The sequence below is a fragment of the Myxocyprinus asiaticus genome, chromosome 14, assembly GCF_019703515.2.
Source record: "Myxocyprinus asiaticus isolate MX2 ecotype Aquarium Trade chromosome 14, UBuf_Myxa_2, whole genome shotgun sequence".
NCBI classification, from domain to species: Eukaryota; Metazoa; Chordata; class Actinopteri; order Cypriniformes; family Catostomidae; genus Myxocyprinus; species Myxocyprinus asiaticus.
In genome coordinates this window covers 46,081,394-46,100,110 of record NC_059357.1, presented here as the reverse complement: position 1 = coordinate 46,100,110, position 18,717 = coordinate 46,081,394, and the positions used below count along the sequence as shown (strand labels likewise).

General features: G+C 41.8%; 1 protein-coding gene across 1 annotated transcript in view; it reads left to right on the top strand.

Annotated features, from left to right (window-relative positions):
* LOC127452142 (BAH and coiled-coil domain-containing protein 1) overlaps positions 1–18,717 on the top strand; it is a 164,665-nt gene that overhangs the window by 108,423 nt on the left and 37,525 nt on the right. Inside the window, exons 10-12 of the mRNA XM_051717370.1 lie at positions 3,584–4,438; positions 7,720–7,886; positions 10,251–10,387. Coding sequence (XP_051573330.1) covers positions 3,584–4,438; positions 7,720–7,886; positions 10,251–10,387 — 1,159 coding nt within the window. The remainder of the gene's footprint in view (positions 1–3,583; positions 4,439–7,719; positions 7,887–10,250; positions 10,388–18,717) is intronic.

The following is an 18,717-nucleotide window of genomic DNA, read 5'->3' as shown; positions in this document are numbered from 1 at the left end:
TATTCTCCTTTACATACCTAAAATAGACTCACTGACATGCAAAGTTTGTTTACAAATAGTTTTGTCTTTCTTGGTGTCGCATCAAGAGTAGGGATGGGTCACAATGTTCAACAAGTCAACTATTTGTCCAACAACCAATTAGTCGATTAGTGAGGTCAGCTAGATTATCTAGATTTCTTCTAATATTTATGTAGTTTTTATATTTTTAGTGGTGGTTCTTGAAATAGCATGTTGACAGCATACTGTGCTTTTCCAGTTAGACAGTTTGTATTAGATATCGACCGATATTGGATTTTGACGATACCAATCAAACTAAGGTGTTGGAAGAAAGCCCATAACTAATTAATCAGCTGATAGTTTTTAAAATCTATGGAGTGAATGTGTTAAAAAAAGATAATTAGGCTTTCATTACTGTGATGGGTCAGCCCATACATAGAGGCTAAATTCATCCACTTTAAAACACAGTCGCTACAGCTACACACATTTAACAACAATCGCGCCCATTAATCGCTAAAAATTATTAATTGGCCAAATGATTAATTTAGTATTTAATGGGTTTCAGCTGGACTAGACACACCCAGGCCTGATTACTGCCAGCCCTGTTCAATCAAATCGATACCTAAATAGAACCTTTTCAGCAGCATTAGGTTGGCTAAAAGATATCACCCAGTTGCACACTATGCCAAGGTCGAAATAAATTTCAGAAATGATGAGGAAAAAGGTGATTGAAATACATAAGTCTGGGAAGGGTTACAAAGCTATTTCAAAGGCTCTGGGACTCTAAAGAACCACAGTGAGAACCATTATCTCCAAATGGAGAAAACTTGGCACAGTAGTGAACCTTCCCAGAAGTGGCTGACCTTCCAAAATTCCTCCAAGAGCACAGCGATGACTCATCCAGGAAGTCACCAAAAAGCCAAGGACAACATCCAAGGAATGGCAGACCTCTCTCGCATCAATAAAGGTCACTGTTCATAACTCCACTATCAGAAAGACATTGGCCAAAAATGCCATCCATGGAAGGTGGTGAGGCAAAAACCACTGCTAACCCAGAAGAACATTAAGGCTCATCTGAATTTTGTCAAAACACACCTTGATGATCCTCAAACCTTTTGGGAAAATGTTCTGTGGACTGATGAGTCGAAAGTGGAACTGTTAGGAAGACAGTGGTCCTGTTAAATCTTGTGTAAATCAAACACAGAATTCCAAAAAAAAGAACATTATACCTATGGTCAAGCACGGTGGTGGTAGTGTGATGTGTGGGGATGCTTTGCTGCTTAAGGGCCAGGGTGACTTGAAGTCCACCTCTGAATGGCTCAAAAGAAGCAAAATTAAAGTCAGGACTTTGGCCTAGTCAAAGTCCTGACTTGAACCCAATTGAGATGCTGTGGCAGGACCTTAAACGGGCAGTTCATGCTCGAAAACCCTCCAATGTGTCTGAACTAAAGCAGTTCTGCAAAGAAGAGTGGGCCAAAATTCCACCACAGTGTTGTGAAAGACTGATCTTCAGTTATTGGAAGCATTTGGTTGCAGTTGTTGCTGCTAAAGTTGGCACAACCAGCTATTAAGTTTAAGGGGGCAGTTAGGTTTTCACATGGGTAATATAGGTGTTGGATAATGTTTTGTTTCAATAATATATATATATATATATATATATATATATATATATATATATATATATATATATATATTTGAAAACTGTATTTTGTGTTTACTCAGGTTGCTTTTGTTTTATGTTATATCTCGTTTGAAGATCTAAAACAATTTAGTATGAAAAATACACAAAAATAGAAGAAATCAGGAATTCATCTTCCACAGAAATGCATTTTAAAAACACTCTCCATTACCATATACTTTGGAAAATGATGTTAGCAAACTGAAAATGGAGCTTTCAAATGAAAACAAATTAGTGTGGATGTGACCTTGAAAATGTGCTTGGATTCCTTAGATCCTTTGCACTCCATCTAGCTGTTTTTAAACACAAGAACACCTCTTATTTAAATGCGCCCAAAAATGCATCTGATTGGGGTCAGATGAACCTGAAACCAGCCAAATTATAGGGCATCCTTAAAACCAAATAGTCGACTAGTCATTCAGGAAACTCACTAGTCGATTTTGAACATATGGAATTTTGCACAACCCTAGTCAAGAGGAGATTTGGTATTTCTGTGGTTAGACTTGGTCTTGGTTTGCTGTTGTCTAAAAAAAAGTCTAAAAAACACATGATCCACATTTTGATTGTAATTCATGCTGAGCCCCTCATGCAGAAACAATCATGGCTGTTTTTAGACTTTGCGGCTCTGTGTGGGTGGTTATATAGGCAACAGCACGATTGACTTAGTTGCTGATAGATGCAAAAAAAAAAAAAATGTCAGCCAGCTCAACTCCCCAGCGCAACACACCAGTAATGATGGAGAAACACCTCATCCAGACTCTCCACCCCCCAGCCTACACACTCTTTATCATAATTTACACCTTGCTAACTGTTTTAGCATGTCAGAGGATATAGCAGTGTCACCTCAGATTTACCCCCTAACAGGTGCACTTCAAAAATTCCAACTAGAATCAAGGCATTGTGTCGCTGTGTTGTGAAATGAATTGTGTTCTTGTTCAAATATCTGGCGCAAAGCTCATTAAACATGTCACCCCTACAAAATTGTCAAAAATATATTACATTTGCTGATATTTTTTTAATGCTGTGTTCATGTTAGGGATGGGAATCAGCAAGGACCTAATTAGCGACATTATATCGATAGCTGGGTCGTGGTATGATAATATAGTGAGTATTTAGTCTATTACGATTATAAACTGTGATATATTGCAATCTTTTACTTGTTTCTCATTCATTGTCATTGGACTTCGGTGCATTGTGCAACAATTGCTAAACTTCTTACTTTACCCCATCGTAGAGTCGTAGAAATCACATAGACATGTCAGTGTCAGTAAAACAAAAAGATGTGAGGGAATAGCGGACGTGGTTACAGTGAACATTGTAAAACATACAGTAAAAACGTACAGATCGGAAAGGTACTGTAGAAAACAACAAGCATGTTGTTTCACTCACAGGCCAAATAGATTAACAGCATATGCTCCCGATTAAAACAAGCCCAAATATAATGTGACATGACGCATAGTCTAAACTAATCTTGGAAGATATGCAAAGCTATATAAATATATTTTTTATTATCTGGTGGAGAATCTCTGGCTACAAAGCGGACTAATCTCAGCTGTTGTGATCTGCGTAGATGCGACGCACAGTTATATTTTTGGAGGGACGTTGCACATCAGGCTATGCATAGGTTCGCTGAAGTATAAATGTCACAACACTGAAGTATAAATCGGCCTTTAGCTTGTTCAGAGTTTGCATTTTAGTCAAATAGAAATAACTGAGTATTAACTGACCTAAAGCAGTAGTTTGTTTCATCTTTTCATACTCTTGCTCTGTGAAAAATGTAACTAAAAATATTGTTTGGTATTAGAATACAGATACAGCATTGTGAAGTGAAATATTGTGATACTTTGAAGTATCGATTTTCCCCTTGCCTTTCTATTTCTTGAGCTTTGTTTATGCTCCCTTTCACAGATCTGCCACCTAGATACACCTATCCAGAAATTGGCATGGCAATGTCTCAAGATATCCAGTTGGCAGAGCCCGCTAATCTGGAAGCTGTTCAAATTGAAGCCATTGAGCATGCCCCTCCAGCTCTCTCCAGTTTAGGAAAAGGCCTGGAATGTCATACAATGGTGAGGTCACTAAATGAGCCACAAGAACCAGTGGTGGAAGATGATGCCACCAGTCTGGTTGAGGAACAGCCGCAGTTCGCACAAGGGGAGGATATGGAGACAGTTATGGTAATGGGTTGCTGTGAACCTGTAGGGGCTGATCAGGGAAAGGAACAGCCAGAATTGCTCATCTGCCCACCTGCTGAAGGTCCAGTTTGTGAAGTAGGACAAGGACCTATCCTATCATCTAAGGAAGAAATCCATCAAGGTGACCCAACTATTACATGTGAAGAAGAAAATGGTGAAAACGTACCTCCTCAAGAGAACGAAGAAATTGAGACACAGGAAGATCAAGGAGCTTCATTGCCAGAACAAACAAGTGTTTCTGATTGTTTACCCAACCAGTTGCCAAACACCACCACCCAGGCAGAGGTTGCAATTATGGGAGAAGAAGATCAACAGAAAAACTGCGTGGAAATACTATCTCCATTGCCGAATGCCTGCTCTCAGAGTCTTGCTTCAAGCTACTGGAGTTTAGAGCTCCTGATTGCTGCAGCCTTCTTTGGGGACTGTCCTCCACCCTCTCCACCTTCCTCATCCCCATACCAGAAATATTGTGGCCCACTTAACTCCACCTGTCATGGCATGGAATTGCTGAGTGAGCTGGCTGATCTGGAACTGCAACAGTATCAGCAAAATTGTGGTAAAACTCTAGGTAAGTTCCTAAGTCAGCTCCTATGCAACTTCTGGGAGTCTTAGTGCACATGTTTTTATCAGTCCTCCAGGGAAAAAATGTGTTTAAAAGTTTATTATGAACACATCTAAGGAACTAATCACTGCCACATATGCCAAAGTTTCCCAACTTGGTTGGTGCATTAAACCTTTGAAAGATACATAGTCTTGTTTAAGCCATATAATAGCAAATACAATATATTTTAGAGCAGAATTCCCAGATGAAAAAACACAAGAACCATTAGAATAGATTCTACTAGTTTCCATTACAGATATGTATTGGCCTCTAATGGTATCAACTAGACATAACATGCCACCAACAGAAGCCAACACATTATCAGTAAAGACCCACAGGGACTATTATAGTTTCCATTAAAACCAATACAATTCCCATTATAATCATTTTAGCAGTGCTGTTTATTTCGCTTTGTTTTCTGTCTGTGAAATAATCATTACTTCGTATTTACGGTATTAGAACATCTCAAAGTCTACACATTGTTAACTTATCACAGCAAGCAAATATAAAGAGTTAATTTAGTTAGTTGTAGGCTACTGCTTAAGAGTAGTAGCATTTTGAATTGATATCTCAATTAATAGTGCATGGTGCTAGCAACACCAAGGTCAAGGGTTCGAAATCCAGATAACATAAGTGTAAATGTTAAAGACTAAAATAAATAAAATAGCATAATGATGGCAATTGTTGGTAAATGCATTACAACCGAACCAATACTGTCACGCTTTTTTACTAAGGATAAGTCTATACATCTCTGTGCAATTCTGCATCTCTCTTCAACAGAACACATTTGTGAAAAGTCTATGTGGAATCACAAAAGCAGACGTTTCTGACTCTAGAGCACTGACTTGGCTAAAAGATTTAACCTCTTGTTCTAAATGCTTCCTTCATATTAACATGAGTTTCTTTATTAATGCAAGATGATGTTTGGTGTTTGACAGAACATACTAATTCATTTAATTAGTTCAAGAGGATTTCTCTTGAAAAAATACTGTATTTACATTTGCTAGTGCTAGAACATACACAGTTAAGTGTATATGCTGCTGATGTACAATTAGAACACAAGACATGCTGAATCAAGCATGTATGACATGCAGCTGCACAATTAGACATAAATACAATCCCCATGTAACATATCTAGAAAACGTCATGGTTACTTGTGCAACCTCCGTTCCCTGATGGAGGGAACGAGACGTTGTGTCAATGTAGTGACACTAGGGGTCACTCTTGGGAGCCCTAGACACCTCTGGTCTTTGATAAAAGGCCAATGAAAATTGGCGAGTGGTATTTGCATGCCACTCCCCCGGACATACGGGTATAAAAGGAGCTGGTATGCAACCACTTATTCAGGTTTTATGCTGAGGAGCCGAGATAAGGTCCGGCCATTTCAGCGGGTAGTTCAGCGTTGTGGCAGGAGGGACACAACGTCTCGTTCCCTCCATCAGGGAATGGAGGTTACACAAGTAACCATGACGTTCCCTATCTGTCACTCACTCGATGTTGTGTCGATGTAGTGACACTAGGGGTCCCTATACAAAATGCCACAACTGGCTGAACTGTGTTACGTGAACTGGTGGTGTGTGGTGCGCAGACTACTGTGTGCCTCATAGCCAGCACACCAGGTCAACACGTAACCTCCCCCAACATAGTTATGAGTGTCAAACGGCCCTTTGGGGACAAGTCGACTACCCAAAAGATAGAGACTTCGCGCCACGAGCACCTTATCCACCGGGGGAATCGCCTTATAGCCCCTGGCCGTCCCGCCATCGAGGGTAGTGAGAGCGGCGGAACTGCGGAATCGGGGTCAGGCAGTAAAAGGTGCCTCCCACGATTTCGTCAGCTCCTCATGCACTTCCGGGAAGAAAGGCACTGGAGCGGGGGTGGCTGCTTTGAGCGGCGCCGTGAGCCCAGGAACCAATCATCAAGCCATGAGGGTTCAGGGGAGAGCGGAGGGTTCCACTTTAACCTGACGCTCGCGGCCGCCCGGGAAAGCATGTCCGTCATTTCGGCATCAGCCTGTGACTGGGCAATCGCTGAGGCTTCTGCGTCTGACTGGATAAGCCCGCTCTCCGATGCTGTGCTCAAGAGCTCATCATCTTCACGGGCTCCGAACAAGAAGCCAGACTCGCTGTGAGACGAGCCAGCGGACTCATCCGGAAGCCCGACTGGGGCAGACGAGCGTGCTGGGGAATGGGAGGTCCGCGGGGGGATACCCGGCGGAGGCGATCCCATTGGCGTCCCCAAATCGCCCCCAGTGCTTGCCGCACTGGCCTCGTACCCATAGGTAGAAGGACTGAGGCGGGGAGCCGCTGGGGTGCGACTGCAACGTTGCAATGGTCATGTTCTCGCAATGAGAACATGAACCATCCACAAACGCTGCCTCCGTGTGGGTCGCGCCCAGACATGAAAGACTGCGATCATGACCATCCGGAGTTGAGAGATAACGACCGCAACCAGGAATAACACACAATCGGAAAGGCATCTTTAAAAAGACGCGTCTTTAGAAAGACATTCCGTGCGTGCTGCTCTTTTAGAGAAATATACTCTTTTAGAGGAAAAGGCTCTATCAGAAAATATACTCTCTTTGTTTTCTGCCGAAGTGCCCAGGGGCGTTCTCTGCAGTGCACCAGTGCAGAGGAGGGAGAAGCCGCTGAAATGCGCCATCAGATCCAGCAGAGGTGAATGAACAGTAGAATTCAGCTCAATGAGCATGACCGTTCAGCTCCGAAGAGAAAATCTGAATGAGTGGTTGCATACCAGCTCCTTTTATACCCGTATGTCCAGGGGAGTGGCATGCAAATACCACTCGCCAATTTTTATTGGCCTTTTATCAAAGACCAGAGGTGTCTCGGGCTCCCAAGAGTGACCCCTAGTGTCACTACATCGACACAAATTCGAGTGAGTGACAGACAGGGAACTCACAGCGCTGAAGTAAAACCAGCTTACTTGCAAACTGAGCAAATTTAAATGTTGATTGGCAACCCGAATACACGTCAAAGGACCTATTAACTTGCACCATGAGCCGTAAGTGAGTAAGTGAGCTGATTGGCTAACAGACAAGTTTAAAGAACCTATCAGCTTGTGCCATTGAGAGTTTCATGCCTGAACTGATATTTCTAAGATTCACTTAGACTTTTTCCTGATAACAAGGCTGTCAAATAAATAGCTAACTAATCAAGCCTGTTTTACATGGTAGATTTCTCAGTATGAAAAAAGTAATAGTTTTCCATTGTGTTTTCCCCCCAATGTAGAGGATCAATGGATTTTCGACCTACAGAGTCTTGCTACTTTGGCAGCAGCTCGTGCCCTTGAATTAAACTCACAGGAGAACAGTGCCACAGATGCCGAGAAACAGTATCCCGCTCAAAGAACTATCAACCTTCGCAGAAAATGCAGCTGGACGCCTCGCCACGAGCCGGTATCACATCCTTGATTATTTCAGCAACACATTGTGTATATAGATTTTCAAATGGCATGTACATCTTCCATAAGCAGTTCATATTACATGTGTGTAAAGATAAGCTAATGCTGGCGTACAGTCAGTGGGGTCTCAGGGTCATTATTTAGTGTGGGGCACAATCACTTAACAATCAATTATTTGACCGATCTTTGAAACATTGACAAATAATTCCAAATTCTGTCACAGATGTGCTTCTCATGTCACACTTTGTTTACGTCAGGGACTATGAAATTCTGTGAACTTGTGCATGTGTGTATGCGCTTTAACCGGCACAGTTTAAAAACCTCATTTTAGCACAGCGGTTGATTGACAGGTAGAAGTTTCACACTAGAACTCACTGGTTTTACCAGACTCAAACAAGTGGAGTCAAAAATTCTATCATAATAGCCTGTCTACTGTAATTTTTGTGCCATTAAAATGGATGCTACGTCCCTCAATGCCCTAGTACTTATAAAATGAAAACAAGTATGACTGATAAAAATAGATCATGACAAAAATTGTACAGAGAGTGACGAATTAAGACTTTTTTCTAGAGCAACCTCTGAATATGATGCCATACAAACATTCCTAATGATTTAATCTCAGCACAAAATACCACTAAAATGTGCACATCCACGTCAAAAAGCTCAAGTAAATGTGAAAGTATATCACAAATAGGCAAATCTTCAAAGGGTGTGCATATTATCTCACTAACTCGAATGAACAGCATAACAAAACTAATCAAAACAACAGACTCACAATATTTAGCAGTCATTGTAATCTAATACAAACCAATGCACCAACAACACAACACCTCAATGCAATGGCATACAATTCATTGAAATGATGAACGGTGCACTTTAACTAATCCAACTAGCAGCACATTATAATAAAATTAGCTTTTAAAACTTTCCAATGAAGGACAATACGCAGGTCTACTCTGCACCCGGTTACTTCCGATGCTCATGTCAACAGCTTGACATAAATATGATCAAAGCTTTTGATTGGCTCGGGGCAAAGGCAAACTAGCCCCTCAAGCCATCGTTGAATGCTCGTTGCACATGCGCATGATGCTCTCCAGATCTCCGTTGACTAACATTGAGGATAAAGGGCTAGCCCCATGCATAGCAAATGAGAACAATTAAATGGCTTTTATGCAACATAACTTCATAATAATAGACACTTTTTTCTTGTATAATGGACATAAAACACGTTTAAGTTGCAGAAAATATATTACAACCCCAATTCCAAAAAAAGTTGGAACAATTGGAAGAATGCGAATAAAAACAAAAAGTAGTGATTTGTAAATTATATTCACCCTTTGCTATATTGAAAACACTACAACTACACATTATAAGATGTTGTACCTTGTGAATTTCATTGTTTGTTTTTTTCTAATGTACAGTAATTTCAAATCAGATGATTGCAACACGCTCCAAAAAAGTTGAGACAGGGGCAATTTAAGAGTAACAATTTGACGAGTTAAAATAACAAGGCAATGTGAAACAAGAGATGTTAAACAGGTGAGGCAATCGTGTCATAGTCTATAAGGAGCCTCCAAACACAGCCTAGTCCTTCAAGAGCAGATCATTCGAGACTTGTCAATTTGCCAATTTGAGAACAATGTTCCCCAAACACAAATTGGAAGGTTTTTGGGCATTTCAACCTCTACTGTGCACAATATATTTAAAAGATTCAAGGAATCTGGGCAAATCTCAGTGTATAAAGGGCAAGACAAAAACCACTCCTGAATGCGCGTGATCTCCGATCCCTCAGACGTCACTGTCTTAAAAAACGCCATTCATCTGTAATGGATATCATGAACATGGGCTTGGGATTACTTTAGTAACCCTTTGTTAGTCAACACCATTCGCCGCTGCACCCACAGATGCAAGTTAAGACTTTACTATGCAAAGCAGAAGCCCTACATAAACACTGTCCAGAAGCAGTCCATGTTAGTCCATGTCTGTTAGCTTTGAGGCCATCTGTATGCTAGTGCACGCCGAGAAAACAGACAAATAATACTGATGACTCATGTGACTCATGCCAAAACTTTTGATCAATAAAAGCTTTCTAAAATGAGTAATAGTAAGTAGCAAATAATTGCTGTGACACAAACTAAAGACTTCTAACCATTTAAAATAAAGCCATTGGACATGTCCCGCCCCAACTTCCTTTTTCAAAAGGAAATATGTGAACACAATAAAATTGCACTTGTCATTTCATGTTGTCTTTAGACTTACACAATGGAAATTTGGGTAGTTGGAAAGGATGTGTTATCTCAGAGCTGGAATCTGTCCAGATATCATCCAAGACTTGAGCTGTTTTATTTTGTTGTTCCAGGTGTGTCCAGCGAAAGGTGCTATGGACAGTATGGATGGTCCAGAGCTAGAGATGCGTGTGAGACTAGCAGAGCTTCAACAGCGTTACAAAGAGAAACAGAAGGAACTGGCCAAACTCCAGAGGAAACACGATCACCAGTAAGCAGCAGATTAAAGACTGTGTTCAAAATTACTTAACTATTAATAACTTAAAGCCTCTTCATGAAAAAAACAGTCAGACACCCCTGAACACAAGACTTCAGTCAAAATAGTGTCATCCCTGCTTAAGTTGTGTACTGTATACTGTTTAGTCAAGGAACTGTTCATGCAAAATATGTCATGCCAAACTCGCATGTTGTTATTTTTTCTGTGGAACACAAAACTAGAGATTTTTGAACCCCGTCTGTCAAGCTCAAATAAGGACAAAAAAAAAAAAAATGATGTGTTGAGTAATGTACTCAAAAAGTGTAATCCACTACAAATGTCTACACAATTACTTCTGTAAAATTGTAATCAGATTACATTACTAATTATGCCATTGGAAAAGTAATCACGTGACTAATTACGTTACTTTTATTTATTTTATTTTTTTTATCCCCTTTTCTCCCAATTTGGAATGCCCAATTCCCTTTACTTAGTAGGTCCTTGTGGTGGCACGGTTACTCACCTCAATCCAGGTGGCGGAGTGCAAGTCTCAGTTGCCTTTGCTTCTGAGACTGTCAGTCCGCGCATCTTATCACGTGGTTCGTTGTGCATGACACTGCGGAGACTCACAGCATGTTGAGGCTCATGCTACTCTCCACGATCCACGCCCAACTTACCATGCGCCCCACTGAGAGCGAGAACCACTAATCGCAACCACATGGAGGTCACCCCGTGTGACTCTACCCTCCCTAGCAACCAGGCCAATTTGGTTGCTTAGGAGCAGAGGTGGGTAGAGTAGTCAAAAACTGTACTCAAGTAAAAGTACAATTACTTAAAAAATTACTCAAGTAGAAGTACTATCATAAATAATTACTTGAGTAAGAGTAAGAAAGTATCCAATTAAAAGAGTGCTCAAGTAGTGAGTAACTCGTTACTTTCACAAATGACATAATAGATGTTAACTCCCCTATATTCCATTACATAATACACATTTAATATGTATTACAGAATTAGTATTATTATTAATGGAAATTCTGTTATCATTCACCATCATGTTGTTCCAAACCCGTATGACTTTCTTCCATACAACACAATAAGGAGATATTAGACAGAATGTTTGCCTGAGTTACTGTTTACTTTCAGTGAACGTTTTTTTTCTCCATATTTTGAAAGTGAATGGTGAGTGAGACTGTCAGTCCCTAAAATTCTGTCTAACATATTTTGTGTTCCACATAATGCAAAATGTCACACTGGTTTGGAACAACATGAGGGTAGGGAAATAATGACAGAATATAAAATTATGGCTGAGCTATCACTTTAAAAGGGTAGTTCACCCAAAAATGAAAATTCTCTCATCATTTACTCACCCTCATGCCATCCCAGATGTGTATGACTTCCTTTCTTCTGCAGAACACAAATTAAGATTTTTAAAAGAACATTTTAGCTCTGTAGGCCACAATTTTGATGCTCCAAAAAGCACATAAAGGCAGCATAAAAGTAATCCATAAGACTCCAGTAGTTAAATCCATATCTTCTGAAATGATATGATAGGTGTGGGTGAGAAACAGATCAATATTTGTCATTTTTTGCTAGACAGCAGGGGGCAATATGCAGAGAATGTGAATCACCAAAAACACAAGTCACATCACTTCTGAACTATCACATCACTTCTGAAGATATTGATTGAACCACTGGAGTCTTATGGATTACTCTTATGCTGACTTATGTGATTTTGTTTAGCTTTAAAATGTCGCCACCCATTCACTTGCATTATATGGACCTACATTGCTGAGAAATTCTTCTAAAAATCTTCATTTGAGTTCAGCAGATGAAAGAAAGTCATACACATCTGGGGCGGCATGAAGGTGAGTAAATTATGAGATTTTGAATTTTTGGGTGAACTATCTGGATGAATTTGTCAATAAGAGAGGTTTGGAAACATTTCGAGTAATTATTACAGTGAAAACGTGAAAATGTCCCACAAGGATATTATATATAATGCTGAAATATAAACCAAAGCAAGATCATGCTTTATTAATGCCTTCTTTCGCTATTTCATAGCTTTTAAAGTCCTGCGCGGATTCTTATTTCAGTGTAGTTACAGTTTTCAGTGTCGAAAGAATTTAGTTCATTAGTTCTGTACAGCAGTACTGCTGCTTTCTAAACGCAGAGTACGCAGCCTAGTGCGTAGAGCACCAACCCCGGTCGTGGAACACACGCTATGTCTGAAACCGCCCCCTATCCACTGTACAGTGCACTATTTAGAGTGTCCGCCATTTTGTAGGATTGTCTGAATTCTGAGTGAGCCACTCGTTCCTTACTTTTGTTCACTCATTATTACCCACAATGCACTCTAATTTCGAGCGTACATTTGATGTACACTCGACGACGGTTAATTTCCCACAATCCACCATGGGGAAGACGTACGAGCTGGGAGTTTACTGCTTCCTTCACTCCTGCAATGTTTTCTTTCATGTTGAATGTATTAAATTACTTTTTGACAAATCATTACTTGATTAAAATAACATAATAACATATAGAGAGGCAAAACATAAAGATACATTTTAAAATGTACTCTTTATTTGATCAAATGTGTTTACTCTTTATATTAACACACGTATATGTTAAAAATGACAAAGAGAATGAAGATTTATTGTATTAATATATTATTTAATAAGAATAACAAGTAAGGCCCAAGTATTTTAAAAGTTTATATGTGATGTTGTTTGTGTGACAGCCCCAGAGATCTGACGCTTTGTGTATACGTCAGTGTCCGAATTCACTCACTCATTTCATTCACTCACTGCTGAGGTATAGTGCACTAACTGCCATTCACTATATAGGAAATAGTGAACGAGTGAACAATTTCGGACACAGCCACTCTCTTCGCCATATGATTGCCTCGCGCCTGCACATTTCTCTCACGCGTGCGCCCCGCACACCTCGCTGTGCATGCGCAGAAATTTTGTCTGTTCATGCTCAAGTTGTCAATCACACGAACAGCAGAGCCAAGGCATTTATTTACACTTAACTTGGATGTTTACATGTATTTATAGTTAATCCGCCTGAAGTAGCTGCGCTAGTTTCCAGTACCGCCACGAGGGTGCAGGGTAAATGCGTAAATACTGCTCATGACATGCGAGATGCGGGACAAAGCGCACTGATATATTGCTGCACTGATTTAAAAAAAGTACACTTAAAAACTGATGTCATAGGATCCCATATTTACAGAATCATACTGAAAATTACCATCTCATTACACAGAAAAGCCTGTGTTATCATTAGAGCCAAAACTTACCTCAGCGTGCTGCCTTAAGTTGAAGCTGTGATTTTAATCTTTAAATATCTGCTTGTCTTGGTGTTAAATGAAGGCTTTGAATGATGAAACTATTCTTTTTTTCCGTGTGCGGAGCGAAGAAAGTGTTTCATTTTGTTTGAAGAGCATGATGCTGCAGCACGGATGACTTGAGTGACAGTCTGTGACAGCAGAGCACGCCTCTGTGTGAACTTCTGCTCTCGTAAAAGTCCCATTCAGTAATCTCTCAATAAATTACACATTAATTAAAATTAAACCCAGTAATGTAATGACAGGAATGCCACCCATTGTAAAGAAGTAAAAGTAAAAAAAAATCATTAGAAATTTACTTGAGTGAGAGTAAGAAGTACCCACTTTTAAACCTACTCTAAAAGTAAATTTTTTTCCCAAAAGTTACTCAAGTAAATGTAGTAAATGTAGTGTGTTACTACACACCTCTGCTTAGGAGACCTGGCTGGAGTCACTCAGCAGGCCCTGGATTCGAAATTGTGACTCCAGGGGTGGTAGTCAGCGTCAATACTCGCTGAGCTACCCAGGCCCCCCCTATTACTTTACTTTTAAGCTACTTTCTAAAACTATTTTTACGGAAAAGATTTTGTTTTTCTGCTCTATAAAATTAAAGGGGTCATGAAATGCTCTTTTTTATGGTTTTATTATCTTCTCTGAGGGCCACTGATAATGTTAGTACAAATTTTTAGCATTAAAGTAATATATGATCATTTTCCACCTTGTCTCTGGCCCTCTGTCTGAAACGTCTCGGTTACTGTCGTAACCTCCATTCCCTGATGGAGGGAACGAGACGTTGTGTCGATGTAGTGACACTAGGGGTCGCCCTTGGGAGCCCCAAACACCTCTGATCTTTGAGAAAAGGCCAATGGGAATTGGCGAGTGGAATTTGCATGCCACTCCCCTGGACATACGTGCTGGCTTGCAACCACTCATTCAGGTTTTGTGCTGTGGAGCCGAGACAAGGTCCCGGCCATTTCAGCGGATAGTTCAGTGTTGTGGCAGGAGGGACACAATGTCTTGTTCCCTTCATCAGGCAACGGAGGTTACGACAGTAACCGAGACGTTCCCCTTTTGTCACTCACTCGACGTTGTGTCAATGTAGTGACACTAGGGGTCCCTATACAAAATGCCATGACTAACTGAACTGTGTTATGTGGACTGGCAGTGCAAGACGGGCAGACCTCTGTGTGCCTCGTAGCCAGGGGTCGGGGCCGGCCTGCTGGGGCAGGCTGTGGCAGAGCTGGTGTCACCGCAGGGGGATGCCCTTGGTGATGAGCAGACGGGGTGCGGGATCTTGAGCTGTGCCGGGGCAGGATATGTTGGATGGCCTCCGTCTGCTTCCTCACTGGTGTCACCGAATAGGCCAACCTGGGAGATGGGGGCATCAAGGAATTGTACCTTGTCAGCCTCCCTTGACTCGACCAGGTTGAGCCAAAGTTGGCGCTCCTGGACCACCAGGACATCGCCTGCCCGAGAGACCACGCCGTGACCTTTGTCGCCCGGAGGGTGGGATCAGTCACCAAGCGCAGCTCATGCATCGATCTCGGGTCAGAACTACCCTCATGCAGTTCTCTGAGCGCCTCAGGTTGGTGCATTTGCAGGAGAGCCGTGGCGTGCAGGGCGGAGGCGGCCTGTCCAGCGGCACTGTAGGCCTTAGTCGCCAGTGATGACTTAAACCTACAGGCCTTGGACGGGAGTCTCGGATGGCTCCGCCAGGCGGCGGTGCTCTGCGGGCACAGGTGCAACGTAATCGCCTTATCCACCTGGGGAATCGCCGAGTACCCCCTGGCAGCCCCTCTTTCGAGGGTAGTGAGAGCGGAGAAGCTCAGAGGCCGTGTCCAGGCAGTAAAAGGTGCCCACCACGATCGCGTAAGCTCATCACGCACTTCCGGGAAGAAAGGTACGGGGGCGGGGTGCAGCCGTGAGCGGTGCTCGGGGCCCCAGAACCAATCAACGGGCCGCGAGGGTTCAGGCTGTCAGCTGCGCATGGCCCGCTCTCCAATGCTGTAATCAAAAGCTCATCCACTTCGCGAGCCGCGAATGAGATCGTGAACTTGCCCTGAGACGAGCCTGCGGTCCCATTGCAAAACTTGCTGGGGCAAATGAGTGTGCTGGGGAATGGGAGGTCCACAGGGGGTTTCCCAACAGAGCGGCTCCCATTGAAATCCCCAAATCGCTCCCAGTGCTAACCAATGCGCCCTCAAACCCGTAGGTAGAAGGACTGTGGCGAGGAGCCACTGGGGTGGCTTTCCCTCTGAGCAATGAAAGCCGTGATTGCAATATTGCCATAATCATGCTCTCGCAGTGAGAACATGATCCGTCCGTGAACACTGTCCCCAGCATGTGAGGCATCGATCATGGCCGTGGGAAGCGGAGAGGTAACGATCGCAACCAGGAAATATACACAAACGGAAAGGCATCTTTAAAAAGATGCTCTCCGTGAGTGCCACTCTTTTAGAAGGGAAATATATTCTTTTAGAGGAAGAATATACTCTTTTAGGCTGCTGAAGCGCCCAGGGGCATTCTCTGCACTCAACCGGCGCAAGAGGGGGAGAAGCCGTTGTAATGCGCCATAAATCCAACAGCTTTTGTAGAGGTGAATGGATCAGCGGAGGAATTCAGCTCGATGAAACACAATCGCTCGGCTCCGAAGAAAAAATCTGAATGAGTGGTTGCAAGCCAGATCCTTTTATACTCGTATGTCCGGGGGAGTGGCATGCAAATTCCACTCGCCAATTCCCATTGGCCTTTTCTCAAAGATCAGAGGTGTTTGGGGCTCCCAAGGGCAACCCCTAGTGTCACTACATCGACAAAACATCGGGTGAGTGACAGAAGGGGAACGTTCGGTTTTGGCCTAAGCACCTCCTTAAAACTTCAATGTAAACCCACTGTTCTGAGTGGCTAATAGCATGCAGCCCCTCAAAATCAGCCATATTTGAAACTCAATCAGAAGTGAAGGAAACAAGCCCGTCAACATTATAAAACTAAATTTCAGGGTTTACGCAAAATGCACATCCAACACATTGCATCCGAATTTATTAAACTGCTCATCTCAAGCACAACTGTCTACAGCAGAAGTGAGAGTTGCGTCATGTTGCTTCAAAAGCAATAGAACCCATTATAATCAATGATGCTGTCTACCACGGAGGCGTCCATTGCGGTGCGTCCCTTGTAGTGCAGCATTGTGCCGACAGTAAACGGATGTCCCATTCCAATTCACACTGCATGCATTGGCGCTACAACTGCCGACAACAGAAATAAATGGTTTAGAAAGTTCATGTCTACACGCCGATGTAGACAGCCTCAAGCCATTGCGTAAATAATAATTTTTAAAAATCATTCAAAATAGCCTAGATGGGTCCCCTTTGGTGTTCAGGAATAGTTAGGCCACAGTAGGCCAAGTTTGTCCTTCTCTCTGAGTATACGAACTGAAGCACCATTGGGTGGGGCCAAGGGTGCGATGATGTGGAGTAGGCATTGATGTTTTTTTTGCTGTAGAGGCATCATGAATTAATATGCCCCCAAATGATGTAGGGAAGTTGCGGAAGTAGAGAACGAGGCTTTTTTGCAGCTTGGTTTCAATAAATACTTTTATTGCATTGGGGATTAAGTTCTGAGTTCTGAAATTTACAGTATGTTTTATTAGAAAGTAGAAAGTGGTAGAAAGTCTTCTTACATGTCAAAATATCAAGGAAAATTGGACTGGTCATGACATGACCCCTTTAAAATAATGTCAACATTTTCTCCTTGTTCATTGTCACACACAAGTCATAAACTCAACATGTTTCTCTGCATTAACTCTTGTACAAGACATACAAATGAAATCAGAAGTTTACATACACTTAGGTTGAAGTCATTAAAACTCATTTTTTAACCACTCCACAGATTTCAAATTAGCAAACTTTAGTTTTGTCAAGTCATTTAGGACATATACTTTGTTCATGACACAAGTCATTTTTCCAAGAATTGTTTACAGAGAGATTGTTTCACTTTTAATTGACTATATCACAATTCCAGTGGGTCAGAAGTTTACATACACTAAGTTAACTGTGCCTTTAAGCGCTTGTGAAATTCCAGAATATGATGTCAAGCCTTTAGACAATTAGCCAATTAGCTTCTGATAGGAGGTGTACTGAATTGGAGGTGTACCTGTGGATGTATTTTAAGGCCTACCTTCACACTCAGTGCCTATTTGCTTGACATCATGGGAAAATCAAAAAATAATCAGCCAAGACCTCAGAAAAAAAAAACTGTGGAACTCTATAAGTCTGGTTCATTCTGGGGAGTAATTTCCAAACTCCTGAATGTACCAAGTTCATCTGTATAAACAATAGTACGCAAGTATAAACACCATGGGACCACGCAGCCATCATACCGCTCAGGAAGGAGACGCATTCTGTCTCCTAGAGATGAACGTAGTTTGGTGCGAAAAGTGCAAATCAATCCCAGAACAACAGCAAAGGACCTTGTGAAGATGTTGGAGGAAACAGGTAGGCAAGTATCTATATCCACAGTAAATGAGTCCTATATCGACATAACCTGAAAGGCTGCATCATGTTGTGAAGGTATTTTGCTGCAGGAGGGACTGGTGCACTTCACAAAATAGATGGCATAATGAGGAAGGGAAATGATGTGGATATATTTAAGTAACATCTGAAGACATCAGCCAGGAAGTTAAAGCTCAGTCGCAAATGGGTCTTCCAAATGGACAATAACCCCAAGCATACCTCCAAAGTTGTGTCAAAATGGCTGAAGGACAACAAAGTCAAGGTATTGGAGTGGCCCTCACAAAGCCCTGACCTCAATCCAATAGAAAATTTGTGGGCAGAACTGAAAAAGCTTGTGCTAGCAAGGAGGCTACTAACCCGACTCGAATACATCAGTTCTGTCTGGAGGAATGGGCCAAAATTACAGCAACTTTTTGTGAGAAGCTTGTGGAAGGCTACTCAAAACATTTGACCCAAGTTAAACAATTTAAAGGCAATGCTACCAAATACTAACAAAGTGTATGTAAACTACT